General features: G+C 50.3%; 1 gene segment (V, D, J or C); it reads left to right on the plus strand.

Moving 5' to 3' along the window:
• The window catches only part of LOC127031705 (immunoglobulin heavy variable 3-21-like), a 25,755-nt gene extending 15,349 nt beyond the window's left edge, over positions 1–10,406 (plus strand). Inside the window, 3 exon segments of the V gene segment in view lie at positions 7,343–7,492; positions 9,791–10,104; positions 10,386–10,406. Coding sequence covers positions 7,343–7,492; positions 9,791–10,104; positions 10,386–10,406 — 485 coding nt within the window.
• The last annotated feature ends 2,443 nt before the right edge of the window (positions 10,407–12,849 follow it).

Genomic DNA, 12,849 nt, shown 5'->3' on the forward strand with positions numbered 1-12,849 from the left:
ATGGGGGCAAAAAACATTGTCGCGGGTGGTTCTGGGTACAGCCTCATCCCTCCCTCCGTGAAAGCAGCAGACAACCATTTCACACCTTTTTTCCTGGCTGAACTGTGCAAATGCCATAGCACAGCAAGCATGGACCCTGCTCAGATCAAGACTGCAATCGTGGACGTTGTAAACCCTCACGCATCTCGTGCAGTCTATGCTGAACCAGGACCTGCAAAGCCAGGTGAGGACGCGACGGCTACAGCAGAGTGGCGACGTGAGTGATGAGGACATGGACACAGAATTCTCCTTAACCGCGGGCCCCTGTGCTTTGGAGATCCTGCTGGTAATGGGGCAGGTTCTAGCCATTGAATGCCGATTTTGGGCCCGGGAAACAAGCACAGACTGGTGGGACAGCATAGTTTTGCAGGTTTGGGACGATTCGCAGTGGCTGTGAAACTTTCACATGCGTAAGGGCACTTTCTTGGAACTTTGTGACTTGCTTTCCCCTGCCCTGAAACGCCATAATACCAAGATGAGAGCAGCCCTCACAGTGGAGAAGCGAGTGACAATAGCCCTCTGGAAGCTTGCAACGCCAGACAGCTACCGGTCAGTCGGAAATCAATTTGGAGTGGGAAAATCTACTGTGGGGGCTGCTGTGATGCAAGCAGCCAAAACAATCACTAAGCTGCTGCTACAAAAGGTTGTGACTCTGAGAAACGTGCAGGTCATAGTGGATGGCTTTGCTGAAATGGGATTTCCTAACTGTGGGGGGGCGATAGAAGGAACCCATATCCCTATCTTGGCACCGGAGCACCAGGGCACCCAGTACGTAAACCGCAAGGGGTACTTTTCAATGGTGCTGCAAGCACTGGTGGATCACACGGGACGTTTCACCAACATCCACGTGGGATGGCCAGGAAGGGTTCATGACGCTCGCGTCTTCAGGAACACTACTCTGTTTAAATGGCTGCAGCAAGGGAATTACTTCCCAGACCAGAAAATAACAGTTAGGGATGTTGAAATGCCTGTAGTTATCCTGGGGGACCCAGCCTACCCCCTGATGCCATGGCTCATGAAGCCATACTCAGTGAGCCTGGACAGTGGTCAGGAGCTGTTCAGCTACAGGCTGAGCAAGTGCAGAATGTTGGTAGAATGTGCATTTGGCCATTTAAAGGCGCGCTGGCACACATTACTCACTCGCTCAGACCTCAGCCAAACCAATGTCCCCTTTGTTATTGCTGCTTGCTGTGTGCTGCACAATCTCTGTGAGAGTAAGGGGGAGACCTTTATGGTGGGGTGGGAGGCTGAGGCAAAACACCTGGCCACTGATTACACACAGCCAGACACCAAGGTGATTAGAAGAGCTCACCAGGAAGCGGTATGCATCAGAGAAGCTTTGAAAACGAGTTTCATCACGGGCCAGGGTACAGTGTGACTGTTGTGTTTGTTTCCTCTTGATGAACCCCCCTTGATTGACTCCTTCCCTGTAAGCAACCCACCCTCCCCCTTCGATTACAGCTTGCTTAAGGAAATAAAGTCACTATCATTTAAAATCATGTATTCTTTATTAAAAAGTCATTATAAAAAGAGGGAGAGAACTGACAAGGTATCCTGGGTGTGGTTTGGGAGGAGGATAGGAGGGAAGGAAAAGGCCACTAAAAATATTTCAAAGTAATGACAGCCTTTTGGTTGGGCTGTCCACGGGGGTGAAGTGGGTGGCTGCACAAAGCCTTCCCCCACACGTTCTTGCACGTCTGGGTGAGGAAGATATGGAACATGGTGAATGATGAGGGTGGTTACACAGGGGCTGCAGCGGCACTCTGTGACCCCGCTGCTCTTCCTGAAGATCCACCAGACGTCGGAGGATGTCAGTTTGATCATGTAGCAGCCCCAGCGTTGCATCCCGACGCCACTGATCTTCCTGCCTACACCTCAGATCTTCCTGGTGCCACCTCTCATCTCCAGCATCTCTCCTATCCTCACGTTTGTCCCTGCTATCCTCACGTTGGTCCCTCCTGTCCTCACGTTCACTGACATCTTTCCTGTAATTTGATACCACTTCCTTCCACTCATTCAGATGAGCTCTTTCACTGCGCGTTACTTCCATGATTTCAGAGAACATTTTGTCTCGCTTCTTTTTTTTCCTCCACCTAATCTGAGCTAGCCTTCAGGATGGAGTATGGAGGCTTGAAAAATTTTCAGCTGCATGACGGAGGGAAAAAAGGGAGAGAAGTATTTAAAAAGATACATTTTACAGAACAATGGTTATACTCTTTCACAGTGAACACTATTCACCTTACATAGCACATGTGATTTCACTGCAAGGTCGCATTTTGCATCTTATATTGAGTGCCTGCGGCTCTGGTGTTAGAGATCTCACAGACGCAGGTCCAGGCAGGAGAATTCAGCTTGCATGCAGCCATGGTAAGCCATTGTCTTTCAGCTTCTGCAGCCTTCATATACACAGTGCCCTCCTTTCCCAAATACCAAGCAAAGCCTGTTGAGTGCTGCTTCTTTCCTGTTAACATGCAGCAGCAGAAACCACCCCCACAATCCAATTCTCTCGGATGATCGCTTTACCCCTCCCCCCACCGCATAACTGGTATCATGGAAGATCACTGCTAGCCACACACGAAAAAGCTCAGCGCCATTACCCCTTCTCCCCTCCCCCCCGCTTGGCTACCTGCAAGGAAGGATTTCTTTTAAGCAACAGGCAAACAGCCCAGTAGGAATGGCCATCTCTGTCCCCTTAATTACTTTTCTTAATTTCAACCAGGTTACCATGAATGATATCACTCTCCTGAGGATAACAGCGAGATAAAGAACGGATTTTGCTTGAATGCCAGCAATCACCGGGACTATACGCAGCTAGGCTTTGTCATGCAATGATACCAGACTACTTGCTACATGCATGGCGTGGTCAAGTGTCCTACCATGGTGGACGGAATAAGGCTGCCTTGCCCAGAAACCTTCTGCAAAGGCTTTTGGAGTACCTCCAGGAGCGCTTCATGGAGATGTCCCTGGAGGATTTCCGCTCCATCCCCAGACATGTTAACAAACTTTTGCAGTAACTTTACTGGCCAAGAATGCATCCCAAGCCCTCATGGCAAATCAATCATTAAAAAACGTTTGCTTTTAAACCATGTTTTATATTTACAAAGGTACACTCACCAGAGGTCGCTTCCATGGCTCCACTGTCTGGGCTAGTGGCTTGGGGGGGTTGGGAGGGTAATTCCGTCTGGGTCACAAAAAGCTCCTGGCTGTTGGGGCTAACGGAGTGCTATGTGCTCGCTGCAAGGTCATCCTCCTCTTCTTCATCCTCCTCATCTTCCCCCTCCGCTGAATCCTCAGCCATAGTTGAGATTATAACCCCCACCTCGGAATCCACGGACAAGGGGGGGTAGTGGTGGCGCAGCCCCCTAAAATTGCATGCAGCTCAGAGTAGAAGCAGCAGGTTTTTGGCCCTGACCCTGATCTTCCATTTGCTGCTTTGGTTTTCTGGTAGGTTTGTCTGAGCTCCTTAACTCTCACTCTGCACTGCACTGAGTCCCTGCTGTGGCCTTTTCCCATCATAGCCTTGGAAATTTTTTCAAATGTTTTTTTCATTTTGTCTTTTGGAATGGAGTTCTGTTAGCACTGAATCCTCTCCCCATACAGCGATCAGATCCAGTACCTCCCGTGTGGTCCATGCTGGAGCTCTTTTTCTATTCTCAGGAGACTGCATTGTTACCTGTGCTGATGAGCTCTGCGTGGTCACCTGTGCAGATCATGGCCAAACAGAAAATGAAATTCAAAAGTTCACGGGGTTTTTCCTGTCTACCTGGCCAGTGCCTCCAAGTCCAGATTGCTGTCCAGAGCTGTCACAATGGTGCACTGTGGGATACTGCCTGGAGGCCAATACCGTCGATTTGTTGCCACACTAACCCTAGTCCGATATTGTAATACCAATGTCAGCGCTACTCCTCTCGTTGGGGAGCAGTACAGAAACCGTTTTAAAGAGCTCTTTATATGGATACAAAGGGCCTCGTTGTGTGGACACGTGCAGTGTTAAATTGGTTTAATGCTGTTAAAATCGGTATAAACACGTAGTGTAGACCAGGCCTGAGGCACAGAGAGATAGAGGCTGGATATGGAAATGGGCCATTCAGAGTCCGGGCGGGACTGTGGGCAGTGATCACCCAGTGCCTGAAAAACCTCATTCCGCTGAGCCTGGAGATGTGGCACTGCCGGGACTTTCCAAAGCGGCTCGTGGATTGTTTTCACCCAACTGACATGTGGAAATCACCGCCCGGACTCTCCGTGGGTGTCAGGGGGTGGAGCTGAGAGATCCCGATCCACAATAAAGTTCCACAATGTCACAGAGTCACCATGGAAATAAAAGACCTGCCCCCCAGCCTTTGATGACGTCACTTAATCTCAGCCCACTATTGGTACTCAGGGCATTGGGGATAGTCATATGACTAAGGGCGCTAAGATGGGGTCACTGGACTTGCTCAGAGTCAGGCGGATGAAGAGGGAGACACTGAGCCGGGCTGGAGAGAGTTGGGGGGCAAGAAGGACAGACAACGCGGCCCCCACTGAAATAGGCCCAGGGCTTCCCTCAGCCTTCTGTGAAAGTCCCATCCTAAATTAGGCACCACCTCAATGTTAAATTTCCATTATTTTAAAGAAGCATGTCTTAATTGTGTCTGGGTCTCAGACAGAGCCCGAAAAAAACACTGTACCAGGCTAAGGGAAGCTGTTTGCCCAGGTGTCGCGTAGGGGCTGCAGATCCATAAAAAATATCCCACAATGGAAAGTGCCACCAGGCCAGGAATAAAGTCAGGTTTTACGTCTCTAATTCCCAGATAATATTCCCGATTGCCCATTGCTCCATAGTGTCCGTGCAGCTCGGTTCATTCTCCCTTCAGCTACGTCAGTCGCACTGTAACACATAGTGCCGGGATTTTGAGAGAAAACCAATAGATTGAGGCAGCTCTCTCATTCAAAAAAACAATCCAACCCAGACTGTGATTTGGCCCCAGTGTCGCTTTATAAGGGTGTGTGAACAGGTGCGGGAATATTAATGGCAACAGGAGTGAGTCCGAATGCTGCTAAATACTCTTCTCTCTCACAGTCTAACCCAGGGGTGGGCAAATTTGTTGGCCCAAGGGCCACACCTGGGTGAGGAAATTGCATGCAGGGCCATGAATGTAAGGCTGGGGCAGGGGGTTGGGGTTCAGGAGGGGTGCAGTGTGCAGGAAGGGGCTCAGGGCAAGAGGTTGGGGTGGAGGAGGGGTGTGGGATGTACAAGGGGGCACAGGGCAGGGGGTTGGGTGCAGGAGGGGGCTCAGAGCAGAGGAGGGATGTGGGAGGGGACTCAAGGCAGAGAGTTTGGGTGCGGGGTGCAGGCTCCTGCCCAGTGCCACTTACCTGGAGTGGCTCTGGAGTGGCAGCGGTGTGACCAGCGCTAAGGCAGGCTCCCTGCCTGCCTGCTCTGGTCTTGCACCACTCCTGGCAGCGGCTGGCACCACATCCCTGCTGCCCCAGAGGGGGAGGGGGCAGAGGGCTCCACGCACAGCCCTCACCTGTGGGTACCTCCCCCAAAGCTCCCGTTGGCCACGGTCCCCCATTCCAGGCCAATGGCAGTTGTGGGGGTTGGTGCCTGCAGGTGAGGGCAGTGCGCAGAGCCCTTTGCCCAGAGGCTTTAGGGACGTGGTGCCGGCTGCTTCTGGGAGCAGCAAGAGGCCTTTATGGGCCGGATCCATCCCGCGGGCTGTAGTTTGCCCACTCCTCTCTAACCCAAAGGCAAGGAGGAATAAGGGAAGCTTTTCCCTGACCCCAGAACACACTTTATCAGGCCAGGGAAGGATGTCTTGGGATTTGAGATCATTTTATTTCTTCCTTAGGTAAAAGCACAAAAATGATCCCCCAGCCCAGGTGCTTCATAACACAGAACAAGGGACCCTCTGAGTCCTTTTCACTGTTGCAACCACTGTTATATATTTGCAGCAAATCTTGTACAAAGGTTGTCTAATGAGGTGTCCATGAAAAGGTTATGAATTGCTAGTTATAATTATGCTATCTGTATGCATGTATCATTTTTATACGTGAAGTTATAAGTATTGGAACATCCACTCACTTTATGGGGATTGTCTGCTCCATTCTTTGCAGTTTACTCTAATGGAGTGAGGACAACTATCCCCCACTAGAACACTGGCCACCAGGGCTGGCTCTAGGCACCAGAAAAGCAAGCACGTGACGTGCTTGGGGCGGCACATTTTCAGGGGCACCATTCTGGTCACCTTTTCTTTTTTTTTTCGCTTTGGGCAGCAGAAGCCCAGAGCCGGCCATGGCAGTAGCAGCACCAAGTCATGCGCTGGCAGAGCCCTGGGGCTGCTGTGGTTCGCACCAAGGGGGAGCAGCATCCACACCTTATAGCTGGGCCGGGCAGGCTTCGAGCAGGGGACACTCAGGTTGAGAGCCGCCCCGTGGGGCACATGGAGCTGCCTGCAAGTGCCACAGGGCGGCCACCCCCCAGCGACGCAGCCGGGGCTGGGTGAAGCAGCCTGAGCTGCTCAGGGACTGCGGCAGGGCAGCGAGAAGCAGCAGCAGCAGCGGGGCCATAGAGGGTGGGGCGCTGCCCTGCGGGCCCGTGTCCTGCTCTCCAGGACTCCACTCCCTCTGGGGCTACCTTGCCCCAGCTCCCCTCAGCCCCCTCCTGGAGCGGTCCCCCTGCTCTACCGTCCTGGGTGATCCTGGAAGCAGGAGCCCTGGCTGGAAGGACCCTGGGCTGAGGGTTTACCCAGACCCTGCCAGCGCCGGACCAGCTGGAGGCGAGGGGGTAGCAGGCAGAGTCTGTACTGGTAGTGGGGAGCCCAGTGCTGGGGTGGCAGGGGGTGTGGATCGGGAGCGGGAAGAGAGAGCCCTGGGCTGGGGTGGCGGGAGGTGCGGGTGGGGGGGCAATAGTGTTGGGGGAGGTGAGAACCCAGGACTGGGGTTGGGGGCAGCCAAAAATCTTTTTGCTTGGGGCGGCAAAAAACCAAGAGCTGGCCCTGCTGGCCACAGCCAGGTGTGCAGTGTAAGATCTGCAAAAATGGATTCAGGGATTCTGGATTCGAAATCCTAACTCTGAACAAATCACAGTGGGGAATTTTAAAGCCACCTAGTGGATTTGGATACCCAATTTTCATTAATCTTTAATGGGAAGTAGGTGTCAAAATCCCTTAAGCATGAGGATAACCGTATTTCCCTAATTCACAGCAGGGTGGTGTGAATAAATTAATTAGAAGATCAGAAACTATTGTGAGGATTGGGATAAACGTTGGAAGAGGAGGAAAAGAATGAAATTAACTGGGGTTTTATTGTTGTTTATTGACAGAAGTCAGCTCCCAAATCCAGCTGCCCCAGTCTGTGGCAGAGATCAAGAAGCCTGGAGAGTCTGTGAAGGTGACATGTAAAACCTCTGGCTACACCTTTACAGCTGTTAGGGGATGTGGTTCAGACCTGGGTCTGGATATGGAGCAGGCTAGTGGGTCTGGCTCAAACCAGGCAAGGCACTGAAGTCCCAAGCTGCCAGGGCAGGTAAGCAGGGGTAGAATTAGTCTTGGCACATCAGTTGGGGGTTTCTGTGGTCCAACCCATCACAAACAGAACAGGGAATCAACAAGTGATCCACCCCCTGTCACTCATTCCCACCTTCTGGCAAAACAAAGGCTAGGGACACCATCCCTGCCCATCATGACTAACAGCCATTGATGCACCGATCCTCCATGAAAATATCTAGTTCTTTTTGGAGCCCTGTTATATTCTTGGCCTTCACAACATCCTCTGGGAAAAGGTAGAATATTTCTACATAAACTGCTGCTGTTATCACTACAGACTTCTTTCCATGCATAACTCAGAAGATAAGACAGGAAGCTTTACCCTGAGTTAACCTGCAATAATCAATGTTATTTTTGAACTGCCATCCGAAATCTGGGACCCTAAGAATTGCCAACTTCCCAAAGGCCCATCTAGCTGAGTCTTCTGCCTCCCACAGGGGGCACCAGCACCAGCTCTTTTATAGGAAGCAGAGAAATGGGTGGCAATTATCAACTCACCCACTCAAAAGGGGAAGATTTCTCATTCCCTCCTCCCCCAAGCGTTCGTGTGACTCTGAAAGCATGGGAGTTTATCTTCTTCCCAAAGTCGTCCTTTGAACCAGCGTGAAGCTCTAACTCTGATACATTACCAGATTGAAGCTCTAACTCTAATTGTTTTAACCAGAACGACTCTTTGAGCATTACCAGAGTCTACATGGGACATTTGAAGCACAAGGAGCCAGTGCACTCTACAGGTTATAGTCCATGTAGACAAGACCAGGGACTGCCAAGTGCACACCCAGAGGCAGAAACATAGGTGCCCAGGGGACTTTTACTGGCAAAAACTTAGGTGAAAAGTGATCTTAGATGTGTACAGAATTCAGGGGTATCTGAGCAGGGGGTAGGATGTGTTGAATCCCATTTGGGGCCTGATTATGGGATGTAGGTTCCGAATGTGGCAACTGAGCTCCTAAATCCATTTGTAAATCTATCCCTTAGTATTTAGGGGGCTTAGGAAGGAGAAGAAGAAGATATTGGATTTACTGTTAAAAGATTGATGTCCTAAACATCTTACAGAGTCTCCTACAGCTTTACATAGAGACATATTTGGTTATGTCTCTCTACATGAAGTGAATTAATTAGGCCTGAAATTTCAAATATGCCTAAGCAAGTGAGGTGCTACTTTGCAGCTTCTTTCCACTATAGCAAGAAGGACTCTCACCACAGCACCTCTTCCATTTAAACACCCACTCCAGGTAAACAAACAAAATCCTGGAACAAACAAATCAGCCAACAGAAGGGAACAAAGGAAAAATACCCGAAGTGCAAATTTTACCTCCAAAGGGAAGAGAAAATCCAAGAACTCAACTAGTGTCAGTCTAAGGAACTTCATGGTGTATTGCTCCCTTTGAGAGTACAAGTCTTGTCAGGTGCCCAGCTGAGCTGGACTCAGCAAAGGGAGCTCATGGCCTGAAGCAGCTAGGCTGGAGGCTCTAAGTTTCGGTTCCCAAGAGGAGGTGAAGCCACGTAGTTTACCCTAGTGAAAGTGTGACCCCATAGGGGCTGATCCCTTTAAGGGATCCTCTCAGTGACTGTTGCAGAGGTGTTCAAGAGCACCAGACCTATGCATTCGTGCCCCCTTTGCCAATCCTATACTATGTAAAGATTTGTTTAAAATAGGAAACAAGAGGGTTATTTACAAGATTAAAGCAAGTAAACACATTCATAAATGAGTTTCATACTAAAGTTTCTAAAGGTAATAGAAGTTATATATATATATATAAAAGAAACCTCTGTGTGTCCTAAAGGGCTAACACAGACTATGCAGCTGGGGGTCTCTGTATCTTCAGGAGCTCATCGCAGGTTGTTAGTTGCAGAAATGTAGAGAGAGTCAGACTCAACTCGGGGCTCTACTGAGAGTAATTCCCTTAGTTAATGGTAGGAGTCTGTCCCTTATAAGGAGTGGGATATGCAAATAGGGGTGACAGTTTCCTGTTTAAATCTGGCCCTTTCTCTGCCCAGCCTGAACCAAGAGAGACAATTCTCAGCCCCTGGATCTGTGCAGTTCCCGCCTACTCCCCTAAGAGCTTTTCCTTCCTATACCAGGGAAAATGAGACTTTGGCTCCATTTAATTTTCATATTAGCAGCTTTGGAAGGTATTTTGTCCCCTGTGTAATTCGCACAGTCAAGTGAATGTGATACTATTGCCCTTTTTATTTGATTTGTGTCCTGTTTTTCTTCCAAGGTGCCCGCTCCCAGATCCAGCTGGTGGAGTCCGGAGGGGATGTGAAAAAGCCCGGAGACTCTCTCCGCCTCTCCTGCAAAGCCTCCGGCTTCACCTTCAGCAGCTACGGCATGAGCTGGGTCCGGCAGGCTCCTGGGAAGGGGCTGGAGTGGGTGGCTAGTGTTAGCTCCCCAAGCGGATCGAGCCAGTGGTATGCTAAGGCTGTTGAAGGGCGATTCACCGTCTCCAGAGACAACTCCATCACCGCGGTGTACTTACAGATGGGCAGCCTGAAACCCGAGGACACCGCCGTGTATTACTGCGCCAGAGACACAGCGAGGGGAAGCCAGTCTGAGCTCAGACAAAAACCTCCCCCTGCAGACACAGGGAAAGGAATTTCCTGCGGGTGGCATTCACGCTCCGCAGCAATGAAAACAGACACAAAATATCGCCCCGCACACAGCTGTACTAGGAGTCAGAGGCTCTGCTGATCACATCTCCCCAGGGGATGCCCAGCGTGTATTTCACAGAGCAGGAAGAAAGGACAGGTGCATCCGACCTCGCTAGACTGTGGATCTCCCCAGTGACTCTCTGATCACGTACTGTCCATTTTAAGGCTTCCTCCTTCTCCCAGTGAAGTCAGAGAAGAAGCCGAGCCATTCGTGCAACCCAGCTCAGAGCGCGTGTTGAGCCCTGAGTGAGAATTGTTTGGCAGGCAGGGTGGGGTCAGTGATCCCTCAGTGATCTTCCCCCTCAGCCCATTAATCTTTGTCTGGATAAGAATCCACCCTTTTTATAGGGGCCAGCACAACATCACAACCCCGTCATAGAAGATAGGGGTAGAAAGAGACTTCAGGAGGTCATATAATCCGAGAGCCTGACAACGTGCCCAGCCCGCACACAGTAACAGGCTGAGCCTTAGTGAGATTTGAGCTGACGCCGAGCTGGTCACGCACCGAGCCAGGAGCATGAGGAAATCAGCGGTGAGGGTGCTAAGGAGGAGGGGGTTCCAGAGACAGAGGATGACTCGACATCCATAGATGCATGCATCCAGGAGCTATTTTGTACCCCAGAGCAGGATAGCCAGTTGCAGCAGCTGGAGCTTGGGGAAGCACAAAGATCAGAAGAGGCACCTGGTAAGCAGCTTTGATTTTGGGAAGCGAGTTGTTAGGGGAAGACTGGTGGAATGAGAAGGGTTCCAGAAAGCAGGCTTGGGTCTGCGGTGCCTAGAGGCGGAACAGGGCATTGATGGATTCTTTCACATTGCAGAAAATTGGCCTCAGAGATCTCACTGAAAGTCTCATGCAGATACTGGGCAATCCACTTCCACAGATTCTTTGGCAGAGCTGCTTTGTTCCTTGTCCCATTAAGAGTAATATTCCCATGTGACTGTGTCATCGGGGCGGGGTGGAGGGTACCATTGCTGCACACAGGCAAGACACATAAGGGCCAGGACAGAAGCCGCAGTCCTGCAGAAGACCATCACCCCAGTAAAAGAAAAAGGTTCTCTCGATCCCAAAGGACCAAGCCCCAGACCCAGGTCAATACACACATCAGATCTTACCCACAAATCACGCTGTTGCCAATCCTTTAGAATCTAAAATCTAAAGGTTTATTCATAAAGAGAAAAAGGTAGAGATGAGAGCTAGAATTGGTTAAATGGAATCAATTCCATACTGTAATGGCAAAGTGTTAACAATGGTGCCTCTGTGAAATGTTGCATTTTGGCTTCACAGTTGCAACCTTGGGAGCCCAGTCGTCCTTGTTATCTGCAGCTCAATGGCTGTGCAGACTCAGGAGGCATCCTCGAAGAAGTAAAGAGGACGTGCTGCATGAAGTTATGCAGCAGCTAGCAAGCCACTGCTGAGAATCAAAAACCTCAGGAGTGGCAGGACATCGCAAGGAGGGGACGGAAGGATAGTGTGGAGCACTGGAAAGAAGCCACGGAGCAGCTCCTAAACATTGTGGAGCATCAAGCAGAATTGATCCAGGTGCTCCTAGCACTGCATACAGAGCAGCTTTGCACCCGGCCTCCCCTGCAGTCGGTGTCCCAAAACTCTTTCCCTGGTGCCCCCAGATCACCAACAACACAGTTTGGCCACCATCCTTTCCTCCCTCGCCACCCACTGCCTCCCACACCAGGGGGCTGCGGATTGTCTCTCGGGGTGCAGCCTGGGCAGAGAGAGGCTCAGATTTAAACAGGACACTCGGGCCATCATTTGCATATCCCTCTCATTTTAAAAGAGTCACACGTCTTCCATTATTGACCTGAATCACTTGCACAAGGGTTGAGAAAGGGGGAACCAGACTGCAACTTTCCCAATGTTTGTACAGCGCTGAGCACACTGTGGTGGGATGCTAATTATACTTTTCCTTCAGAGACAACTCTACATCTTCCCTCAATGATTGCAAATCCCTAGGTACCAGTCTAGAGGCACATCCAAAAATCTACCGCTGTCAGCTAATATCTGTGATCTAAAGAGAGGAGCAGCACAGGCTCTGATGTTGGGGGGTCTGTGGTGTGTAAAATTAGTTGAGGGAGAACACTAGTGGGTAGATGTGGAGAGCAGGGGAATGAGCCCTGCCATGGGAGTCTCTATGAGGTGGGAATGGCAGTGGGAGGACATGACGTTAGGGATAAAGCGTCTGTGGGATGGGAGTGAACAGGTGTTGTGGTATCAGGCAGATGTCAGAAAATTTTCGCTTTCTAACAGCTGTATTCAGTCCTATTCGCATTTATTTCTACAGGAATAGGGGCCTGGGCACCTCCACCAGTGCGAGGAGATGTTAGAATCTTGTGCCTCTGCTTGGACAAACTCCCAGTAATTATTTCTGTAAGTGCAAAGGGGGTAACACAGTTCCTGGGATAGGCTACTAGGCTGAGATAAAACATCTAGGGCCGCTTGGGGGAGCACAGTCAGTGTGTTAAGAGGAGGTGAATGGAGGGGGAAGAGAAACTCCCTTTTATAAAAGTATCATTATCTGTCTCTGAGGATTTATAGCTAATCTCTGGGTTTCAGTATTACATGAACATAAGAATGGCCATTCTGAGTCAAACCAAAGGTCCATCTAGCCCAGTA

The sequence above is a fragment of the Gopherus flavomarginatus genome, chromosome 11 (genome assembly GCF_025201925.1).
Source record: "Gopherus flavomarginatus isolate rGopFla2 chromosome 11, rGopFla2.mat.asm, whole genome shotgun sequence".
NCBI classification, from domain to species: Eukaryota; Metazoa; Chordata; order Testudines; family Testudinidae; genus Gopherus; species Gopherus flavomarginatus.